Source organism: Parasteatoda tepidariorum, chromosome 3 (assembly GCF_982258835.1).
Source record: "Parasteatoda tepidariorum strain Cologne lab strain chromosome 3, Ptep-v5.0, whole genome shotgun sequence".
Lineage (NCBI taxonomy): Eukaryota > Metazoa > Arthropoda > Arachnida > Araneae > Theridiidae > Parasteatoda > Parasteatoda tepidariorum.
The window spans coordinates 8113808-8138886 of NC_141757.1; the positions used below are offsets into that span (position 1 = coordinate 8113808).

The 25079-nt window shown below is 26.7% G+C and overlaps 1 protein-coding gene across 7 annotated transcripts in view; it reads left to right on the plus strand.

The window, feature by feature from the left end:
* The first annotated feature begins 22 nt into the window (after positions 1 to 22).
* LOC139424848 (cell cycle checkpoint protein RAD17-like) overlaps positions 23 to 25079 on the plus strand; it is a 33069-nt gene continuing 8012 nt past the window's right edge. For 2 of the 7 annotated variants that reach the window (XM_087158743.1, XM_087158745.1), the window contains exons 1-11: positions 23 to 261; positions 3067 to 3144; positions 7338 to 7473; positions 13895 to 14019; positions 15890 to 15942; positions 17860 to 17985; positions 18603 to 18666; positions 18745 to 18856; positions 21559 to 21672; positions 21753 to 22370; positions 23304 to 23379. In XM_087158743.1, the coding sequence (XP_087014869.1) occupies positions 148 to 261; positions 3067 to 3144; positions 7338 to 7473; positions 13895 to 14019; positions 15890 to 15942; positions 17860 to 17985; positions 18603 to 18666; positions 18745 to 18856; positions 21559 to 21672; positions 21753 to 21880 (1050 nt within the window). In that variant the 5' untranslated portion in view covers positions 23 to 147 and the 3' untranslated portion in view covers positions 21881 to 22370; positions 23304 to 23379. Of the gene's footprint in view, positions 262 to 2737; positions 2892 to 3066; positions 3145 to 7337; positions 7474 to 13894; positions 14020 to 15889; positions 15943 to 17859; positions 17986 to 18602; positions 18667 to 18744; positions 18857 to 21558; positions 21673 to 21752; positions 22371 to 23303; positions 23380 to 25079 lie in introns of those variants that run through there. The other 5 variants (XM_087158744.1, XM_087158746.1, XM_087158747.1 and 2 more) reach the window with 4 other exon arrangements.

A 25079-nucleotide genomic window follows, 5' to 3' on the forward strand; every position in this document is an offset into this window, starting at 1 on the left:
TTGCAACATATTTTCACTCCAAAATCGGAAACGGGCAAAGTAAAGTGAAGTTTTGATTTCCACCAAAACAAAGTCATTATGCTTGACAATAAAGGAAGAGCGATATTTTAAAACTTCTTCATTGTGATTCTAAGACTCATTTTTATTATGGTCTCTAAAGGGACTTCACTGAAGCGCAAACACAAAGATTTGTTTCAGGGCGGGAATGATAATTCAGAACATTACTCGACATGGGTCGAAGAATTTTCACCGACTAATGTTGTAAGACTAAATATTGTACAACTCATCTGTTCCTTTTTCTCAGGAACGGGTAGACTATATTTGAGGGTGCCCCTTGATTCTCGCCAAGTTGTGAGACCCAATCGTGATTCTGATTGATTTAGAATTAGATTCTAGCGTTATTTTTAAATGTTCAATGGTTTATGTAATTTCAGAGGTCCGTTAGTTCTACATTTTATAAGGTTAATCTTGCTTCTGGTCCTAAAAAAGACTGCAGTAATTAAGTTTCTGTATGATTTGAATAACAATGGAAAAAAAAGCAGTGATTGACTGGTGTAAGAATGAAGGTTTAAATAGTAATAGATATAAATGTCCTGTTTGTGGGAGTTTTTTTCCTTTTCTTTCTGTGCTTACTTCATAAATTTTTGTTTAGATTCAAATTGCACTTTTTTGGGTTTATTAGTTTTGCTTATATTGGGTTCATTGTAATTTCGGCTCCCTCTTTCAACTTGGAGCAACTCCCATCGAAATTCTCCATGGCCATCGAGCTCCAGAACTGGCAAACCTTGTTATCAAGACTTTTGGAGGACTCTAATCTTTGCACTAGCATAGACACGACAACAACATTGTAATTTTATAAAGTTTTGGCCGATGCTTTGAAATTTTCCAATGTTTTATTGAAATATTATGTTTTGGCCGCATTCCTGTTACCACAGTGTTCCACGCAAACAGGAATGGCGCCAAACATAAGTCGCCAAGGGGCACCCTCAAGTTTATTTTTACCCTCTTATTAATTGTACTCTGATAAAAATGTACTTGTACATTTTTATCAGTGCAAATCTGAAACTGCTCTCTATTCTTGATCTTAAGTATATCTTATAATTTTTGAGATTTGTACTTGTGAAGAATAAGATCTATGGGTTTTTTTATGTTTTGAAGTTTTGATTCAAATAGAGTTAATTAAAATTTCCTAAGTGTATATGTTGTTGAAATAGCAAATTTATTTGAATATCAATAGTTGTTGTAACTACAGTGACAGTTTTTTTCTTCTATTTGTTTGTTTCTTACAGATTGACTTTTTACCAATCCTTTGTTCAATTAGTTATTTTTCTAAGTACAATACAGAGACTCTTATCTGGAAATCAGAAAACCGAAAATCCGGAACGAAATTTGATAAATTTTCCCCACTATTAAAAAAAAATTTTTTTTTCCTCAAAAGATTTTTCTGTCTTTTTTAAAAGGTGTTTACTTTACCATCATTTTAGAAATAAGCATTAGTTTCATACTCTGTCAAGAGAGGTAGGAGTCTTGTACTAAATAACATCAATCATTCCCTTCTAGATAGGTGTTTCTTTTCAATCATAGCTCTGTGAGAAAGGGTGACTTATTGAATTTATCTGTTTTCTTATCATCTGGCCCTTAAGCAAGGGGAGTCATTACTGCCAGTTTCTCACAGTAAGAATATGTCGATTACTTTGTCCAGAAGAGTTAAAATAAATAATTATTTGTCTTCTTTGATTCTTGGAAATCTCTTAAAGTATGCCCTACAGGGACTGCAGAACTCCTATTATCTCTGTACCCCTTCTTTTTTTCCTGTTATTTCTTATTTTTTAAAAAAATATCTGTCATTTCTGCTATTTCCCCTTTCAGCATAGTGAAAACCAAAGAAATGGGAATAATGACTCAAAAGGTCAAGTATTAGAACTGCACCTGTTTTTCAATTCATTCATTTTGAATGGTGTGTGAGGAGGGGCAAAACATGGTAGAACATAAATTATTTTTATTATGTCTGCTTGCTAATTTAACTGAAAACTGCTGGTTTAACTGGAGTAGAGGAGAAATAAAATCGCTCATCTTAATGAGGAATAAGATTGTGATACACATGTTTTTCCTTCTGATTTCAATTAATGTTTTATCAAAATGTTGAAACCCAAGTTAAACTCTTCTAGATAGTAATTGCTTGCCAGAATCGCGGCGATATTGTCACAGAACATTACAGACTTTATTGTAGAAAGAATTTTCCTTTGGGAAGTAAAAAATTTCTTTTTCTGCAGAAATTTTCGAAAGATTTTTTTCCCCATCCAGAATTATATTCAAACGATGTCTTTCTAGCTCATAGGAGGAGGGAAAAGAAATGCTCGCGATTTTTCCCTTCTCATTTGAGATTAATAAAGAATAACAAAGTAAAAAATTTTGTTTTTCTCCAGAAATTTTGGAAAGAATTTATTTTTCATCCAGAATTATACTCCAATGTTGTCTCTCTCAGACATAGGAGGGAAAAGAAAAGCTCTGAGTTTTCCATTTTAATAATGAAGTAAAAAATGGAGTGGATGGTTTTGAGTCCTGACGCAGATAATGGCGAAGTAGAAGAAAACAATGTGGAAGATAGAGTCCATCTCCCCCTTTTTTTCATTTTACCTTTGTTCATTTTATATTAATCCTGTATGTATTTTTATTTCATTATTTTTTTTCTTTTATATGCTATTAATCTTATGTATATTACTTTATCCTTTTTTCTTCTTTTTAAAATTATTTCTAAATAATATTGTTTTTTTTTAGTTGGGTTTGACAATAAAAAAACAGCATTTTGTAGCGATTTAGAAAACCGTAAAAATCAGTTATTCGGAATAGCGATGGTGCAGATCGTTCCGGATAATAGGTTTTCTGCTGTAGTAAAATTTGCTTGATTTTTTTTTCTTTTACCTAGATATAATAAAATTTCAATAAAGAAGTTAAATAAAAATTTTCTTTTACTTAAAAAAATTTTCTCAAAATTAATATTTCATATTTTATTTAATATGTTTTTGTAAAAAATAATGAACTATTGATGAACTATTTTCTTTTTAGGAAGAGCTTGCAATTCATAAAAAAAAAGTTTCTGAAGTACAAGTCTGGATTCAGACTGGAACTAATAAACAGAATAAAGTAAGTTTTTGCTTTCTTGTTTTATTTTGAAAGGGCAGTTCCTCTCATTCAAATACAAATGCAGTAAAGCGAATTTTAAGTATTTATATTTTTAATTAAATTAATGAAGGGAAAAAGTGGGGCAAGACCTGGTAGCTCGATTGTGTTGGAAATTTGTTGTTTTCTAATGAACAAACTCTGATTTACACTTAACTGGTCAAGAAGAAAGATGATGTAGATGTAATTGCTCGTTCCCTTCCTGTCCTGAAAGATGCATTTCTTGCCCTTGAGGTGGCTGCAAGATAAATGGGCTTAGTTATAAATGTAGAGAAAAAAAATATATATTTTTCTCAAGAAACAGAGTCCCATTCTCCTATCTTGTAATAGATTCTTATGGATTTGAAACAGTAAGGAGTTTTATTTACTTAGGATCAATTATTACCATTGACAGCAGAATGTCTCCTAAAATTAAAAACCGACTCTATTTGGCAAATAAGGCTGAGAAGAATTATTAAATCTAGGTTTCTTTCTAGGAAAGCAAAGTTCTTAATCTACAAAACTCTTGTCCGGTCAGTCTTGACATGCGCTTCTGAAGCTTGGACAATGACAAAACTGGAGAAAAGTATTCGCAATATTTGAGAGAAAGATTTTGTGGAGTATACATGGTGGTGTAAATGAAAACAATTACTGGAGAATGAGATATAACTTTGAACTATACAAGATTTATAAACGACCCTATACAGTATAGGACCTCAAATCCGGCATTCATGGCACCGATGAAATTCCATGTTTCGGAAATTCCTCGGAATTCCAGTTTCAAGCTAAAAACTAAATATGATAAAAAAAAACAAATTATCAGTTAATAACTAATAAGAAAACAAAAGAGTATAATTAACATCAAATAAAAAAAGCAGCAAAAGGGATAGTTCATCTTGTACCCCAAGTGGTTCTTTTAATGTCAAAAGGGTGTGGCTAATTTATGGTCAAATTGGAGAGGGAAATGTGTGGACTAACCAGTAGCACTTGCACAGCTGTCAAGATTGATTGATCAGTTTTTTCCAACTTCCATTTCTTTATTTTGTTCATTGGAAATGCAGGTGTTTTTACTTTTCCCTTTATTTTAAACTGCTTTAGAAACAGATGTTTCCTTTGACACTGATTTATTTTTTTTTCATGCTTTTTTTTATTTTTAAAAGATAAAATAAAGTTATTTGTTTCAGCAGAATAAAATTCCAAATAAAAAGAGAATATAACTGATTTTTTTTCCTCTTATCAATAAAAATTTCTGGAAAAAAAAAATGAGATCGGATTAAGTGCTGCCGGATTAGGGGTCCCATACTGTATTATTAAATACATAAAAATAAATAAAATAAATTGGATGGCCCACGTGATTCGAACGAGTGATGACAATACAATAAAAACGATGCTGCTTTTTAAACCAACTGGAGCATGAAAGAGAGGAAGGCTATGGTTGAGATAGGCTGCCTCGGTGGAGTCTGATTTTTCTGCAATTAATACAAACAATTGGAGATCAAAGATAAATCGGAAGTCCTCATGGAGAAATCTTCAGAGGAAGGCATTGGCCCACATTGAGCTGTCTGGCCAACTATGATAATGATGAGTAAAGAAGAAAGACCTACAATTCCGTTATGTTGTTGATTAATTGAAGTTGTATGAGTAAATAAGTTAGAAGTTTGTTTTATTTTGAATTTTATTAGAAAATGTTAAAAAAATTCCAGTAATTCACATATATTTTCTGGTTTATCATTCTCCAAATTGTTTTTAATTTTGAAATGTACTGAGCTATGCACAGTAAATTATAAATAAACATCTCTCAAAGGCATAAAGTAAGCAATTGCTTTTAAATCTGTTGCTACAAGGAAAAAAAATTGAAATTCAAACTTCTTTTATCATTTGAGGAAATTTTGAGGGTGAGCCCTGTGGCAGAATTTTTTCTGGCTTTCTGCGACAAACCTAACTAGAACCAATATCTCTCTGCGAGATATTTTTATCGTTATAAATACAGTACAGAACCCGTTATCCGGAAATCGGAAACCCAAAAAACCGGAACGAAATTCGATAAATTTACCCGCCATTTAAAAAAAAAATGTTTTTTTTCCTCATAAGATTTTAGGATTTTTCTTTCTTTTTTGAAAGATGTTCACCTTACCATCATTTTGGAAATAATCATTAGTGTATTACTTCATCGTGTTTTATTCTTTTTAAGATTATTTCCAAAAAAAATGTTTTTTAGTTGGGTTTAACAATAAAAAAACGGCTTTTTGTAGCGATTCAGAAAAGAGGAAAAATCAGTTATCCGGAATAGCGATGGTCCCGATCGTTCCGGATAATCGGTTCCCTACTGTATATGTGTAATGAATTCATAATAATAGATGCACTTCGTGGTTATAAAAAGGCATACATGCATAGAATAAAACTGTGTAATTTTTTTTTCTTAATTTCATAATATAAGTTTACATTTGTTTAAGTTTAAATTTGTATAATCTTATAATAAAGAAAAATTATAAATGTATAGATCTGCAAACAAATGCTTACTAGAGCATAAATAAGGATCACCCAGAACCTGTAAAAAGATAGAATAAAAATAGCTAAGAATGGAGAAAAAGATTAAATTTAGATTTAGTTATCAGATTAGTATCAGTTTAAAAAAGATTTGAAGTATCAGTTTAAAACAGTATGATTTAATGTTTTATTATAGTAGTTATATCAGGTACGGAAACAAATCAGGTGAAAAAATTAATATTAAACTTGAATAATACTTAATATAAAATATTTTTTTAATCATTTTAAGCATGGTAAACAATTGGCTTCTGTATTCACTTTGTTAATTACTTTGGAAGTGATAAAATTTTTCATTATCTTGTTACTGTTAAAATTCGTAAAATGTACAGCGTAATTGGGTCCATACATATCAATTAAGCCTGCTTTTATGAACTTTTGATTATTTTTGTATCCAGCTAGTGGTCTATTTATTTGAATAAATGTTCTCTTATCATTTGTTCCAACATCTTCATTTCCTTCTTTAGATCTTAATCTCTGTTTATTTACACTGTCAATAATTGATCCCCATGTTTTACAAACAGCTTCTGAAATTGGTATGTTAAGTGAAGAAGCAAAAAAATAAAAGTTGGTATCCTACTGTTTAATTCTTGGAATGCGGTTTTGAATAGTAAATTTTGAGAACAAATATTGTCATCACATAAGTAGCAATGTAATTTGGAATACATCCATTTATTAAATGCAGAAAATTCAAACCAAAGAGTTTCCCTCATAACTGTATCTTTTGAAACAAGGAATTTCATCCAACATAGAGTTAAAATTGCTTTATCATTAGGAAATTGCTTTATCATCTGTTGCTACTAGGAAAAAAAAATAGAAATTCAAACTTCTCTTAGTCTTGGCAATTTCCGGGCAGAGGCCAGCGAGAAACTAAAAAAAAACATCACAGAAAGGGACTAGCTTAAAAGGTATTACTCGCTTAAAAGGTAAATATTTTTAATAATATTTAAATACTCGTTGCCATTCCTGGACAAATATCTACATGTTTTTTTTAAATTGCAAGTTTAAAATCTATTTGGCACCTTATTTATTATAGTTAGCATGACAGATCACAATATGGAAATATCCCTCATTTGAGTTAAAATAGCTTCCTCAAAAAGAAAAAAGAAGAATCTGCCCTGACTAAGGATTTCATAATTAATGTTATGAAAGTGATTGAATTATCTTCTTAGCTTAATCAAAAGCTTTCTTCTTTTAATATTCACTTTATTTTTTGCATCAGAAATGATGATAAATCAAATAAAGTAGGAAATGTAGGAGGTCCTCTCAATTGGTTGTTGTTTAGGAAAAAAGTTACATGTTATCTATTTAGTTTTTGTGAGGAGCGGTTCTGGTAATAGTATGATAATAATGACAAATGTAAAGAGCACTTATGATGCTACAGAAACAGATATTTGAATATATGAGCGAATTTTTTTTAATGTAAAAAAAGTTTTATTAAATGTTACTCAGAAATGATACATGCTAAAAGGATTATTTTTCAAAATTTAAATGTGTGATTCTTTTAAAAATAAATATTTAAACCATTTAAATTATGATTTGAGTAGTAATCAAGCTGATTCTAATTGGCGTTTACTGATTTTTGTATTGTAACACATTGTTGAAAAATTAATGTACATTTTTGTTTAATATAGGAGTGTTTCCTTATTTTGAGTGGCCCACCAGGTGTAGGAAAGACTGCAACGGTCAAAGCTTTATGTAAATCTCTTGGTATTGAGTTATTCACTTGGTCAAATAAGCATCAAGAAAATGCCAAAAACACATATGATGGTAATTTTTTTTCCTTTCTTGAATTTTATTTAAAAAAATATTTATTATGCGTAAAATTGTTAAAATATAAGGTATACAATTTTTCCTGTGATATTTATGTTTGACTTGCCTTCTTTATTTTAAAAAGCCTCTGTCAAAATACATTTTAAAATAAAAAAATAAATGAAAAGATGAATGATAAAAATCATGATTAAAAGGTAAAAAAGAAATCAGATTTATTTGATTGAAATCAATTTTGTACTTATTTATTTTAAATTTACCAATTTAAGATGCAGTACAATTTATAAATATTTTTAATAACAATATGAACCAAAACTTATGAATAATATGGTTAATATTATCATACAATTATTAAAAACAAATCCAACAAATTATAATTTTTATTCAAGCTCAACAACCCCATGAAGTGTTATAACATTAAGGCTATTTTTAAATTCGCTAGGTATTTACAATGGTAAGCAAGTTGCAGACATTGATATAAGAGTATAATAACTATTTCTAATTTGAAGAAATAAAACTTGTAAAATCCACAATTAAAATCTATTTTTTTTAAAAAATATTAATCCATTCTAAATCCCTCATAACTTCCAGAAAGCATTTTATTACTTTTCTAAGAGTGCTAATCATTAAGTTATTTTTAACACAAAAACCCCTCACTGTCTGAAATGGGGAGTCCATGATTTATCAGAAACTGACGTCATCTGTTCTTTCCTGTCTGCCATTCATTTGCAATCATTATGTTGAGAATGCCATTATGTCTTATCTTCGTTTAAATTTTCATAATAAAATCCAACTATTTTAGATGGGAAATAACTATGTGTGAACAAAGATATATAAAATAAACTGTCCCCTAATTTGGCATACTGAAAATGTGAGCTTAATCTAACGTATTTTTATAATATTGTTTAATTTCAATGGTACCCATTGAAACATTTCTTAATAGTTGGCGAGATTTTCGAGTTCTGAATGTTTAGGAATTTTTAGTTCAATAAAAAGGTTTTTGTAATGAGTTATGGATGTCTAATATTACTGATTAAAATAATGCATTATAAATGCAAAATAAATTTGTACTTTAATTTTTTTAGCCATCTTAAACTTAATTTTAAAGTATATTTCAATTTAATTTTGAAGATTTATTTTCATGTTAAGTGAAAAAGAATGTTAAATCTATTTTTTTTTTATATTGAATAGTTTTAGATTTAAAAAAAGTAGAAAAGCTTAAGTTATTGATTTTATTTATTTATTCTAGCTTGAATTTAATGCAGGAAATTATCTTCAGCATAGCAGTAGCCTTTAATAAAACTTGTGAGCCCAGTAAGAATTTTAATTCATTCTTTCAAAATATAAAGATAATAATAATAAATAAATGAATAAAATAAGTAAAAAGAAAAAATTACAAAACTAATATATTATAGTATAATTTATTAATTTTATTTTAATTGCATTAATCCGGAAGAGTATTAAAATCAAACATGTGTATTTATTTAGTTCCACATTACAAAAACAGGAATTAAATTTTATAAATACCATATAAAAATAATTTTTGCAGAATTAAAAATGTTCAAAAAAGATATCAACATTACTGTCTCTATAATCATTTAATAAATAATTAAAAAATGTGCATTAGAATTTCTTTTCATTTTGCATAAGGGTCATTCTCACTGAAAAGGTATAAATAGACTAAAAAATTTTCTTAAATTAAAGTAATTAAAAAAGTGATAAAAATTACATAAATACCTTTATTTATTTTTGTTATATGTCTTTATAATAATGGTCAAGTTTTCTATTTTATTTTTCACAAGATTTAAAATATTTTAAATTCTGCCTTGTCCATGGAGGACATGTAATAGTCAACTGAGGAGACATTTTATGTTATAAAATATGAAATGTCAATGAAGACTAATTCATTAATTATTGGGTACAACTGATATGAGTTTAACATTAATAAGTAAATAATAAAATATTTCATTATTAGAGATAGAGCTACTTCCGATTAATCATGCTGCTATGAAAGGAAACATCCATTTTTAACCTAGATGTACAATTTTTTAAGTAACTCTTACTGAATATTAATAAATTAAAATGTAAAGACTATTGAAATAAAAATTCAGATTCCATGTGAAAGTTGAGTGTTGAGGGTACTCTTTAATGAACATTTTATGCAAATTAAAATTACTGTCATCTAAATAACGTTTTTGTTTCTTCTTTTTTCTTCTTGTTATTGTTTCTTTTTTCCCTGGGCACAAACGACTTGCTCTATCAATTTCTAAAAATTTAAGTGCATTTAATCACGATTTTTCTGTTAAATCTTTTTCTGATACAGATTTTAAAGTTTCTTTCTCTTTTTTTTATTTTTTTTTTTACTTTCTTCAAACAATATAGGGTTTTCTTTTCATTTCTGTCTAGCTTGTTTCATACTAAGTATTTTCTGTTCCCTTCTCTTTTGCATTTAAACATTTGATTGCTTTCTTTTTTTACATTTTGGTTTTGCCATTGTTTTCCTAAAATTTGAAGAGAAACAAAATGTTAAGCATCACAGAAATTATTTAGAAAAATTGCCAATATTTACTTCACCGATAAGAAAAAGTTAAACTTAATTGATTTTCTTTAAAAAATAAAAACAAATTAACACATTTGTTACATTTTAAGAAATATCAATTAAAAGAAAATAGTTTTTTAATAACTAAAATTGTATTATGGTTATCTAACACATTGTCTCTTCCATTGACTGTGACATAACAAGTCCACGGAGGAGACAAAAACTAGCTCTTGAATTTTACTGATTTTTAATTTTAAAGTTACAAATTTTTTTTTGACAGTTCTTTTTATTAAATATACTATTTTTGCAATCGAAAATTCATCTATCAAAAATAAAATAATTTTCTTTGCCTTCTTTATGATGACCACGGAGTATACGGTGAGAACTTTGCCAAACCCCAGTTGAACACAACAATCCAAAACTGACACCAAAGAGAACAAAAACAACTGATAGTTAACATTAGAAAATAGAATGGTTACTTTTCCCAGCAGCTGTCTTATAGGGATTTCGCATATGCTGCCCTTTATTGCATATTTACCGAACTATATTAATTGACCATGGAGGGAGATTTCATTTTTGATGGACAAAGTTTACTAGTCTTTTATTTTATTAAAATTTTTTTTAAAAAAAAATATTAAATCTGAAGTTACTATAAACATTTAACTAGGTAAAACTACAAAAATCATTAAAATAACAATTAAATTGTTTAACAGCCATTAAAAATTATTTTGTGTCACAGAGGTAGGGACGTCCACGGAGGGGATTTTCAAGTTATGTTTATTAAAAAATAAGAATGAAATATTAAATATATTTAGCAGAAATACATATGATTTGTTAGTTAGAACTTTACAAAAAATGATGAAGAAAAATATTAAGAAATCTGCTGTATTTCCTAATATCCTTTCCAAAGTTTTTGTTGATTTTACCATTTAATCCTCACATCAAAATACTCTCTTAAATTTAATAAACGGCATATCTTTATTAGTATAAAGTTTGTTATTTTCACTTAAAACTAGCACATTGAAAGTAATTTTAAGTATTTAAATATTCATTTGCTACTTTTCTTTTCTCAGAAAAAGAATATCCTTTTGATATATAAATGTACTTTATACGTTACTATATGCTTAAATGTACTCGACATGCTAATAAAAGATCTGTTTGCTGGAAACTCTATAGTTGTCAAGCTACTTTGAAAAATACATTTTAATGATTGTAAAGTACTTTAAACATTCAAATAATTATATATGCCATTATTTCTTTACATAGAATAAAATAGGGTGATTTGAAACTTTTAAGTTTAAAAGTTAAATTACTGATTACAAAACATAAAAAATTTATACTTTTATTAACTTTTTTTTTCATATTTACTGAACTATATTAATTGACCATGGATGGAGATTTCATTTTTGATGGACAAAGTTTACTAGTAATTTATTTTATAAAATTTTTTTTTTAAAAAAAATATTAAATAAAAAGTTACTGTAAGCATTTAACTAGGTAAAACTACAAAAATCATTAAAATAACATTTAAATTGTTTAACAGCCATTAAAAATTATTTTGTGTCACAGACGTAGGGACGTCCACGGAGGGGATTTTCAAGTTATGTTTATTAAAAAATAAGAATGAAATATTAAATACATTTAGCAGAAATACATATGATTTGTTAGTTAGAACTTTACAAAAAATGATGAAGAAAAATATTAAGAAATCTGCTGTATTTCCTAATATTTATTACTAAGGGACTTAAAAAATCACCTTTTTGTGAGAATGACCCATAAGTTATTTTTAATTCTTTAGCTTTAGTGAAACAAAGATGTCTAGCTTAAAGCTATTCGCTGAAATTATGTTGCTAAATTAAATTAAAATTTAAGTATAAGCACATAGATTCTTGAAAGTGTTGATTCGTTTTTGGGGTTACTGGATGCTTAACCTGAGATTTTTTTTCACCTGTTTCAATAAACAGTTTTTCCTTAAAAATGTATAATGCATTAATTTTACGATTTTAGAATTCTTCTTTGCAAGCTCTGACAAGCAGATTTGCAGAATTTAGAAGAAAAATTAATGGTAACCATATTTTGAAAATACTATATAGCAGGAAAAGAAATTAAAAATTATAAATTTAAAAATAAAAATAATTTCTATGTGGAGAAATTCCTATTTGCTCAAAGAATAATATTGAGAATATGTATGAGTCTTAATGTGTGCCTAAATATTTAACATATAGCGAAGAAGAAGAAGGAAAAAAACACTGCATTATTAAATATTTACTTAAAGAAAATCCTTCAACTCTAGATAAGGAAAAAAAAGAGGCAAAATTAGATTACATTACCTGAATTTTTGAACATTAGCACAAAGATTGTAAACGATGATGGATAGAATTATTTTAATGTACTAGATTTATGAAAACACTGATTTGTTTTTATGCTATGACGAATAATAAAATCATCCACCTTATATCTAAATGAGTACTACTTCTATCAAAATTGTGACTGATTTTAATTAAGCTATAGGGCTGCAATGGAACATTATTTTATTTTAAAAAAAAAATTTAAATAAAATAATATCAGTACTCTGTCCAGGACAAATTTGCTACCGTTTAGCTGTACCTTCACAAATTCAACTTAAGGAAAAACAGTTATTTCCCAAAATACTTTTTAAAAAACAAGTTCAAAGATTCTCTACCCTCGTCTTCTTAAAATTTTGTTGTTATATCCCCGTAAAAATGATGAACCCTGGGTTAGTTACGCATTTCGATTTGCAATGAAACTTTTCTAACTTATGAACTATTATTTTGAACATAATTTTAAATTTATTCTAATTAATTCTTTATTTTTTTATGAAAGATTTTTTTTTCCTCTGTGAAACTTTTTTCTGCATGACCCAGTCGAAAATGTTCTCATAAAGTGAAGATAACGTTTAGTGCTAGTACTGTTAAATGTATGTGTTTATAAAATCCCAGTTGAAACTTGTGTATGGATAATGATTTTTATGGATTTTTAAATTAGGATGCAATTTTAAGTCCAAAATTTTACAATAGCAAAATTGTTTTTGAACATATGAGAAAAATTTATGTAGAAATTTACCAGCCATAAATGATTTTTATTTGTAGTATCAATTTTTGAAAATAATTTCTTATTTCACCATATTTTTGTGTGGGCTTTTTAATATACTTTTTGGTTTTCACAAATTATGTCTACATTTTCGCAAAATAGGTACCTCTTTAAAAGGCTTAGACAGACCCCTGAATATTTTCTGTGAATTTTAACACCACTGATTTCACCCAAGAAGAAAAGTTGATTCTCTGTGAAGAGCTGCATAACCATTTCTTTAGTTATTTTAGTGATAAATGTACAGTTAAAAGTTATAAAATCTTTCTTCTATTTTGGACACCGTAAATTCAATTCACAAAATTTTTACTTATACTATACAAAGCTGACTGTTCATACAAGTGATATCAATGAATTCATCAATATTCAATATATCAATTCTATAAGAGCATTGAAATAGCCTTAGCGGATGGATGAGGTATGTTTCCATTCAGCACATGCGACATCATAACCAATCAGAAATAGTTTTTGATTGCATCCACTACGGAGGCCTTTGTGGGCAATTTAAACGTTTAATAATTAAGTAAATAAACGTTTAAGGAAAAAACTATTAGATCTTTTTGTTCAGGAGAGAATTTTCAGTAAGTTAGGATTGAAAATAAAGAAAAGAGATGTTGTAATTGTCCATTATTTATTTATTCAAACTAGGATTTTTACATAAAATTTTTTTATATTTGCCTGTATATGACTTCTCTAACATCTTCTATACCTTCCAAAAATTAAATGATATTTTCTATTTGTATAAATGTTAAATATTTTTAAAATGTCTGCTAGGCTTGTTCTGCTTTGGAGATCAGATAACCACCAGGGAAACTCAAGCACAGTCCTTCAGTCGATTTCTCTTACAATCTTCAAAATATTTCTTATATTCAAACGGTAAAAGAATTATACTTATAGAGGTGAGACTTCTTTATTCAATTATTAAATTATCAAACAAAGAAATTTTTAGGAGGGGGAACTAAGATCATATTTTTTTTTAAAAAAAATTACATTTCTGTGTTATTTTTAAATTTTTTTTTTAAAAAAAAGTCTCATTCCTGCACTGAGGCCTTTTTTTTTTAACAAGGAAATTCATTTTTCTATGGATTGTTGACTTTTCTTTAAAGATGCTTCATAGTGATCTTGTGTACATTTTAAAAACTAAGTTAACATTATGATGAAGATAATTTAATTCATTTTCTGTTGTATGAAAAATGATAAAATATTGTTAAAAACAAACATGAATTAAATTTTTTAATAAGTTAAGTGCTTATTTAAAATATATCCTAAAATACAGACTATTATTATTATTTAAAAAAAAATTAAATTTTTTCCACCTTCCTTCTAATAATAAAAAATTGTAACTTAATGTTAAATGTTTTAAAATAAATCTTTTTTTTTTCTTTCACACTTTGTATAATTTTTTCTTTTTAGAACACAATTCTATAAAATGTAATACATTGAAACAAAGAACTCGGATAATTGTTCGTGGATATGAGAATTTTTTTTTTTTTTCACCTTCAAGTTTGACTTAAAACTGTTTCAAACTTTACTTATCAATGAGATTGTTGTAATCATTTAAAAATTGAAGGAGTCCTCCCTTCCTCCCAAAGTTGTTTTGTTGTCCATGGGGACTCAAAAATACAGCACAAAAAAATTATAATCACTGCCCACTGGAATGGTATGGAAGTTTCTAAAAGTTTTAAAGACGAAGTAAGAAAGATAAATTTGTAGAATTCACTTAGAACCAATTCACCTATTTGAAGAATTCACTTCTACCCAAAAGTGGCTTATAGCGTTTTCAATTTAATCCCTGAACTGTCTTAAATAAAATTACTAAGAAAATGAACATAAAACAAAATTTTTTTCCAACTGCATTCTTAATTTACTGATCTACTTGTAACCTTTCTCTCATTATTGGATTGCAACAATTTTGTTTTTAAAGTCTTGTTTATTATCATAGGTTCAGTATTTGCAATGAAATGTAATTTTAAATTTGAACAAATAAACTGCAAAAAAAAAATTAAAAAACGAATAAAAATAATTATAAGTGAGACCATCACATTAATTTCAAACTAATTATTAAATTTTTTTATTTTTTTGATTAACAGTTTGAAGCAGATGAAAATTTTAATTTCCTGTATGTTTTTTTACCATTTTTTGCACTCCTATGAATTTGTTATAATTGTTTCAAAATGTTTCCTATGTTCAAATTGTTTCCCATGATTCAAAAATTGCTTTTTATCCGTGGAACATAAAAATAATTTATGGAAAAAAATTAATTTTCAAGTACGTTTTTCTTACAAATGTTATCGATGGCTGCTTGTGCCAAGCTTTTATATATAACAGTTTATTGTGTAAACTTTTTTATATTGGTCTTACTCAAAAGAGTATCAAGTTTAATTCTTTTCTTCTAATAAAAATACTTTGTCGTGATTAATTTTTATTAAAAAAGTATTTATCTAAGTACAATTATGAGAGTTCAATTATTTTCTCGGAATATTATGACTTTGGATTTTGACATGAAAATATTTTCCGATTATTCATAAATTTTTTTTATTTACTCATTTTTAAACATAAAAATGTTTATGAACAGTAATTTTTTCATAATTTTCTAGTTGGTTTTATGAATGCGTTAATAAAAATTACTTGAAAACTATTGAGCTCCTCATTAAATCATGTTTACAGTTTAAGATTGTGTTTCAAATAAATATTGTGTATTATTAGTTTTATTTATTTATACTCTTTCAAAAATGCACCAAATACTTTTTAAGTTTTTTTCTCCATTAGGAGTTTCCAAATGCTTTTATAAGAGATCCAACACTGCTTCATTGCATTCTAAGGTATATTTGTTTTTTATTCATTTGTTTTTACTTTAGATTGAAAAATTCATGTAAAAATAAAGAGAAAATATATTTTTATTTAAAATTTGAATTAATTCTTAGAACAACTTTGTTTCCCCTGTGCATTTTTTTTCACTGTCAAATATTTTTGGCAAATTTTTGCTGCTGCCGCTTTTGTTACATGATAAAAACTAACAAATATTGGAACCCTACTAAACTCAAAATTCACTTTTATTTTTGGGATACAAAGTTGAAATGAATTATATCTTTTGATTTAAGTCATGTTTTAAATCAGCTATATATTTTTTAAGAAAACCACTGTTTTAAACAAATTGATTTTTTTTAATAATTGAGACCATTTATGATTAATCATTAAGTCAAAAATATGTTTGTAATTACATTCTTTACTGTGCGATTCTTTTTAAAGTCTGATTTCATTGATAATGAAGGTTTTATCCAAAAATATAAAAGGTTTTATCCAAAGGGTAAATTATTATATTTCTAAATATACTAATAAATAAATAAAATTAGTCAAACTGTTAAATTATAATTTTCCATTAACTGTATGTAAAACACAATCAGCTAGGAATTTAACATATAGTTCAATTATACCCATTTAATTTTATGTTTATTTGAATGCTTTAAGTGTTTTTAAAACATATTTACCCGCTATTAGTGTTTAAATACTGATAACTATATTGATAAAATATAGCCCAGAGAAAATTTCAATAATATTTTCTTTAATGTGTTCTGATATTAACTATTTTACTCTTCATTAGGTATCTAACTGTCAAATTGCTTCCCTGTCCTTAAAAGTTTAGATGTTTAGTTTGTAATAATAAATGTTTTTTTTTTTTAAATAGCATTTGAAATAGAAATATTAATAGTTTTAGCTATATTATTGTTTTAAAATTGCACTTTTAATTCATAACTTATTGCTAATGTATTTTATCAGATAATTTGGCTACTATAAAGAATTTTTTTTTTACTTAAATAAAAAAAAAATTGATTTAAAAAAAAATTTGGCAACTACGTTGGTATTGTTATTTATTAGCATCACAAAATATGCATTTCCTAAATAAAAAATATGGAAGATCAGGGGTGATTGAGCTCTGGAAAAAATCCGGATTTTTCGCTACCGCGTATTGAAAGTTTACGGAAATCCAAAGTTCAGAAGTTTCAAGAAATCATCGATCGCATTTATATATAAAAATTATTGTATATTTTATTTAAAAATTTTTCAAACTAGAATTTATACTTGACATCTCTTTCATTTTTAAATATTTTTTCTGGTAGAATAATAAATGTGATTAAAGATAAAAGTAAACTTACACATAATTATTCATTTAAATTAGGTTGCATATAATTCATTTAGAATATCATGTTTTGAAAATTTTGATAAATAAAGATAATTTTATTTTATAAAGTAAATATTTAAATTTAAAAAGATATAAATATTTTGAATGATTTTACTCTAGAAATTTTCAGGATTTATGAGTTGGGCTCACGATCACCCCTGGAAGATCTTTATAAGATTTTTTTTCTCCTTTGCAAACATTTTGTTACCTCTCAGCCACAAGTTTCATAAAACTATAGCACTATATATGCACAAATCTATGTTAATGTTTGTTTAGTGTAAAAGGTGAGAGTGAATTTAAAATATATTATGAACATACATAAAATGAATGTTTTTCTATGTTCACATTTGTGTATAGTGTCTGAAAATATTTATCAAAAGTAAGATTAACTTTTTACATTGGAAATTTAATTTACATTGGTTTTTACATTCAAAACATACCAAAATGTTGCATAAATATGAAAACATCAAATATGTTTGTTGTCGAAAATATTATTATCTTTTTTACTGAGTGCTTACATATTTTCATTATTTTAAAACAAAGTGTTTGTTCTCAAAAGGAGGTACGCTGTTCAGTCTTATCATCCAGTCAATTTCATCATTAGTGATAATGCTAAAGGAGAAAGTCTTGAAGGTTCTCTTTTTCCTAAGGATCTGCAGTTTTCTTTGAAAATCAAAAATATTAGGTAAATAGTTTTATTGTAGTGCTACTTTTATGTGTATTAAACAGAGATAGACCAGGGAACAGATTTTTTACTGATACACTACAGTTTTTATGTAATATTTTTTTTTCTATCACCTAGTATTTTGGATTTGTTTTGTAACATAACGTATTTGAACATGTTTGTTGACCAACCACTATATTAAATATGGTACATTTTAGGATTTTCAGAAGAATGGAGTGCCTAAAAATGAGCATTTTTCAACTAAAAATACAGTTAACCGATGACAATTGTGAGCCTCCGTTATCTGATTTGACAAAAGTAAACCATTTTTAAACCCTAAGCACTCTCATAATTACAAAAATATACATTTAAAAATTAGAAGATATTGCCAACTAACATCAAATGATTGCTTCCCTATTAAATAAAAGTTGGCTTTTTTTTTAAAATGGACACATTTATAAATGCAAAAGAAAAAGTTTCAGTAAATAGTTTTACTGTTTATTAATGCTTATTTTGTATAAGTATCTAATTTATTTTGTGTTATTGAAAACTATGAATTCAATGAATTTTGCTTTAAAGCTTTGTGTTTTGCATGTTATTAATAATTTTTTTGTTGAATACTTTTTACTTTTTTTTAGTTTTAATGCAATTGCCCCAACCATGATGATGAAAGTGCTCACAAAAATTAATAACTCACAAAAGGTAAGGTGTCTCCTGCATTAAACTTCAGATCTCATCGAAGGAGACAAATTAATAAGTTTCATTTCTTTTAAATTTTAGGTACATTCCTGCTACAAAAAAATAAGCAAGTCTGAAATTGAAAATATTGTTGCCGATTCTTTGGGAGATATACGGAATGCCATAAATTCTATGCAGTTCATGTGCATGTCTTGTACGTTATCTACATAATGATTCTAATTTTTATAAACATATGATTCTTAATTTTTCGTGTTGCAAAAACACTAAGCGTTTGATAAAATTATCTAAGGATTGACTTTATGTTTAATGCATTTTTAGAAATAACTTAGAAACATTGTTAAAGTTTATCATATAATGAATTTCCATTCTTTGTTAGACTTTATAAACTTTCCTTAATGCATGTAATAATTATGATTCTAATTTTTACGTGATTCTTTATTTTTTGTGTGACAATAGCACTACGGTTTTGATAGGATTATTTTTATTGCACTTTTAGAAATTACCTAGAAACATTGTTGAAGTTTATCATATAATGAACTTCCATTATATGTTAGACGTTATAGACTTTTTTAATGCATATAATAATGATTCTAATTTTTATGTAGTTTTTTATTTTGTGTGTGACAAAAGCACTATGGTTATGATGGGTTTATCTTGGTATTGACTTTTACTTATATTGCATTTTTAAAAATAGCTTAGAAACATTGTTAAAGTTTATCATATAATGAACTTCCATTATATAATAGACTTTCATTAATGCATTTATTAATAATAATTTTTATGTGATTTTATAATTTGTGTGTCACAAAAGCACTATGGTTTTGATAGTGTTATCTTAGATTTGACTTTTATGTTTATTTCATTTTTAAAAATAACTTAGAAACATTGTTGAAGTCTATCATATAAAAATAAAGAAACTTTAAAGTTTATTCCCTTAAATGTTTATATATTTATAAGATTTTTTTTCCCATTTTTTTTCAGTTAGCACAAAAACTTTTTAAGTGCATGAATAAATTGCTACAGAGTATTGAGCGCTATGAATATTGTTTGCAATCAAAGTATGAAATTGATTTAAACAAATTTTAAGATAAAAATTTTAGGTTAAAACTTTAAAATAATAAGTCAAAATGGAAAAGTGTTAGAAGCAGCTAAAACCAAAATTGTCTTATGTAAACAATTGAAATAAAAAGTTAGAAACCAAAAATAAGCAAAACTTTAGTTTAGTTAGTAGTAAAAACAGTTAGCACAAAAACTTTTAGAGCGCAAAAAAAAAAAAATTATTGGGGAGTATTGAGTATTATGAATATTGTTTGCAGTTAGAGTATGAAATTGGTTTAAGGAAATTTTAAGATAAAAATTTTTGGTTAAATTAATAAGTCAAAATGGTAAGGCTCTAAAAGCAGTTTAAAACCAAATCTGTCTTATGTAAGCATTTGAAACAAAAAGTTAGAAAGCAAAAGTAAGCAAAACGAAATTTTAAAGATATGTATGTTAGCAAATTTTTTCGGTTAGCATTTGTTAACATACATATATTTAAAATTTCCTTTTGCTTATTTTTGCTTTCTAACTTTTTATTTCAATTGAATATTGTTTGTTTATAAGGAGTAAAAGATAACTTTTTAAACTTCATACCTATGCAAAATGTTACAATACACTTATTACAGAGTGATTTAAAAAATTTCAGAAGCTTTTAGAGATATGTTATCTTAAGCATTAAATTTTTTTAATGTTAAAGGAGAAAAAGAAGAAATATGTGAAAAATCTTCAGTCGAAATTAAACATATATATTTCAAGCATAAAAAATATTTGATAAAAAAGAAAAGAAACCTAAATTACTTATTTTTTAAAACAACAGAACTCTATGAACAAACATTTAAAAATATTATATCTAATTAAAAGATTCCTGAAAGAGAAAAAATATTCCCATTTAAAAGTGAAAGAGTAAAATTACAAAAATTTATTCAATAATTTTTATTTAAAAATATCCAGAAAAAAGAAAAGAAAATGCAATCGAAGTTCACAGAAGTAGGAAAATGACTGAATGACATTAAAGTTTACTTTCAACTAAAGAAATTAAATGTTAACAGAAAAAGTAGAAAAAGAATTTGTTTTTCTTTATTCATTAAGTTTTTGAAACTAAAGTTATATTTTTTTCTGACACTTTAAAAGCCACTTAATATTTTTTTTGTCATTTCTATTTCAAATAAGAGTGCAAATATTATTTTTATATGAATTTCATGGCTGCTAAAGATTCTTGGTTGTCGTAATTTAAAGCATTTTGAAAATTGTGTGAACTACATGAAAAAAAAAAAAAAAAAAAACAGAACTTGTAGGATGCTTAGTTTAACACTTCACTTTGTTTCTCTGAATGAGTGATATATTCAGTTTATTGAATGTCTTAATTTATAAAAATACAGCAAAAATCATAAAACAATAATAACATATTGTGTAAGGAAAGATTAATTAAAATTTAAATTGTTTCTTTCTCTTACTTTCAAGAGGGGTGACCGGACTATGTAGGGGTCAGGGAACTGACCTTGCACCAGGAAAGTTTTGGGTTAGAATCCCATGCAAAGCATGGATGTTCTTTAATCCTCTGTAGTATCTGTCCTTACTGTGAGAGCAAACTTTGGCCCACCTAATATGGTACACCTGAAAGAGTGGCCAACAAATCTGCACTGTAAATGTCTAAATTGACAAAATGTTAACATGGGTGGGTATTGGAAATAAAATAAAAAAACGTTTCAGAAGTTTCATATTTATTTTCACATTAAATTTGATGACTTTAACTGCAACTCTTTGCACTGTAGGCATCTTGTAAGGGTTAGCATTTCCTTTTGTTGATGTTTATTAATTTTCTTTTTCAATTTTAAAATTATCAATATTTTTTTTAAGACTTTAAGAAGCCCTTATCTGTGCAAGGGAGTGTATCTTCCTCTGAAGATGGTAGTAAAAGGGATTCCTCTCTGTTTCTGTTTCATGCATTGGGAAAAATTCTTTACTCCAAGCGTAAGTTTATTTCCTATGGGATTCAATATTGATTGTGGTACTTGCTAAATAACTTAAATGTTGATATTTATTTTATTTAGGTGATGGATCAAAGAAATCAAATCAAGATGTACTTCCTACTCATCTGAAAATGTTTGAAAGGGATCCTCTCATTTCTAATCCTGAAGTAAAAAATTTAGAAATAAATACTGTCATTATTCAAATATAAACTGCTTTCAAGTGAAAGCCACACTCCAAATTCTCAGCCTCACTCCAAATTCTTCTTTTGTTTCACATACAAAATAGGTTTTTTGTTGTTGTTGTTTCTAATGCGACTTGCCATACGGGCAAGCCTGCTTGGTGAAACCAAGCAAATTTAAGGCAGAGTGTGCGATTCTTGTTCTTTCAGTGGCGCCATCCTATGGCCAAGAATTCGTCTTCAGGACCCATTAATTCATCCACAGGTCGTAATTTTTATCAAACATGTGTATTTCGTGTTTTGTAACATTTAAGAAATTGGTTTTTTGCCATTTGTGTCAGTCATGTTCTCTTTGTTTTGTTTCATGTCTTATTTTTAATTAAATATTTTTTTACTTTCAGGTCTCTAATCCATGGGCTGGTAATGATGAAAAAATCTCACTGGTCACATTGATGTCTTCTTTGTTGAATTTGGATATAATATAAAGATTGGAGGATAAGCGATTCTTCCTTTTCCAGAGGTAAGCTGGAAAATAAATGAAATTAATAATAAAAGTTTACTTTTGCTGAATGTTACTTTTTTCATTAATGTTTTTTACAACTATGGCACACAAAAATGTCTAATATAAAAAGTTATATCAATTATACAAGGAAATAGCCCCCAAGGGTAAAATATTCCCTATTAAAGTTTCAGTTCATTTACTTTTAAATTAACAAAAACTTCGTAGCTTACCTGCATTTGTGATGTAGCGTTTAGACTTTCCCTTTTTGCTGAAATGTTTGGGTTTTGATAGAATATTTATTATCTCTAACTTTTTTTTCTAAAAATGTTTGCAGCTATTTAATGTTTTATTCAATTTATAAATTATTTTAAAAACAAAAAAATATCAGTAGCTATTGGTGATCGAAATGGGTTGCAGGTGGCGTAAAGCAGAACTCACTACCTATGGCAACACTTCGCATGCTTTCCCCATTAGCGTGTGGAAAGTCATAGAGTAAGAAAGTACGTTAGTTTCTCTCTTGATTTGTATATAGATTAAAGTATTTTAAGTTGGAAAACTATGTGGAACTGAAAATTACATTAAACATAGTTCTAAGGAAAGGCATCATGGAAATTTTCAAAAATAATTTTTTTTAAATAAAAAGAAAAAATATTAAGTAAAGGGAAAATACCATAGTACATAATTTAAAATTTAAGTTTTAAAAAAAATTTATTTCAAAATTCAGTAAAAAAAATGCTTAAACTATTTTATAACCACAATATTTTGAAATTCACATTAAAATTTTATAATTAGTTGAAGAATAATCCATATATTTCAATTAAAAAATAAATATGAAACATCCATTAATTTTTTATTTTAAAATTTAATTTTTTGAAAAGAATTAATTTTGATTAAAAAAATTATAATTCATAAATGAAATAAGACTTATTAAATAGTTATTAATCTTTTTAGATGAGGAAATTTGAATTGAACTCTGGACCTCTCTGGTAGAAGGTGAACAACTTAACGGTCACACCACAGTGCAAAAGTAATGAAGTTATATATCTTGAAATTGAAATAAAATCAATTATAAATGATTAAATAAAAATAAAGAAAATCATAGAAATAACTTGTTTTAAGGAAAAAATTTCAGCACTTTTTCAAAATCGCATCAGGCAATACATACCATCTCCTTTCTCACAAATTGTGATGTCAATTTCGACCAATAGCGTGTCCCAGCTATTCTGAAATTTAATCGCTTGTTTAATTTGATCCCTATCTTAGCTACATGTTCTTTAATTCAAGCTTAACTTCGTTTTAATTGGAGTTTTCAAGATGTGTTCTACCCTGGCTAGAAGCAAACTTTTTTGCATGCATTGATAATATTTTTAATTCATGAAAACCATTTTTTCAATTATAATTTGCATCATCACATTCTTGTAAGTAATTGTTTAGTTTGTCTTATATAGTTTGCTGTAGAAAACACGAGAGTGAAATATAAATTTTTAAATACGCTGAAACTTTTTTCTTTTTTTTTTAACTATACACTTTAGATTCCCCCCCACCCCAATATTCTGCTCAGGTTTCAGCCACTATTAAAATATTTACTTCTATTAACTACCATTAAAATAATTACTTCGATTTACTATAAGTTAGACCATGAATAAATTTTATAAGAAATTGAATATTCTAATGTTTTGATATTTAACAATAAATCATTTTATTAAAAAATGAGCAAATTTTAAGTTAGTGAATTTGTATGTTTTAAAAGAAATTCCTCTCAAAAATATTATTTGCATATATGCATTATATAATGCTTAAAAATTAAATGGTTTATTTTTATCTGATAAAAACTTGAATTATTCTTATACTTTCATTATAGAGTTGTACATATTTGATCTCAAACTTTTTAAGAATCGTTCTATGTTCCATTAATAAAGTGTGTTGAAATATATCAGCTACTGCTATGTACTTTCTGTTTTTAAGTAATTTGGAAAATAAAAAGAGTATATTTTATAATTCTTTTTTGAAAACCTTTAATACATTTAAATAGACCAAATTATATGTTTCTTAGTTTACCGTATGTCTATTTTGAAATTAGTCTTTCATATATTTGCTGTTCCAAAATATGTCGTTTTTTTTAAAAAAATTTGTCATTGGCCCACTACAAAACCTCTATTGTATCACATATTCTGTTTCCCTATGTTTCAACTTATTTTTTCTCGGGTGCAGTCTGTTATTTTTAAGTCAAGATAATCGTTCATATTATTTTATATATAATATATTAAGAAAATGCTCCAATATAAAATTACAATAACTGTTATTTTACTTGTAAAATAAGTTTATTTTGCGAAAAGATCAACCTTTAAAAGAAAAGAATGTGGTGCAATCGTGGGAGTTTGTAAGAGCCACCAAGTTTTTGTTTGAACATTGACTAATCCTACATTTTTATTAGAAAAACTTTTTGTTAGACTTCTAAATTTAAATATCGGTATTCAAACACTAACTTAAGTGGATAGTTTTTATTCTGTAAGGATTTATGTCAGATATTATAAAACCATTTGAATGATTGGTTATTTTTATTTTTTTCATGTATGTTACATATGTTTATTTTTTTAATTAAAGTACATCAAAATCAGGGGAGTTTCTATATAAAGCAATAGCTTAATACAGTATATATGCATGGTGCTAAGTAAAGTTCAAGTCCCTGTGCACTCTTTTAACTTTTGTTTTCAAACAACTATACAG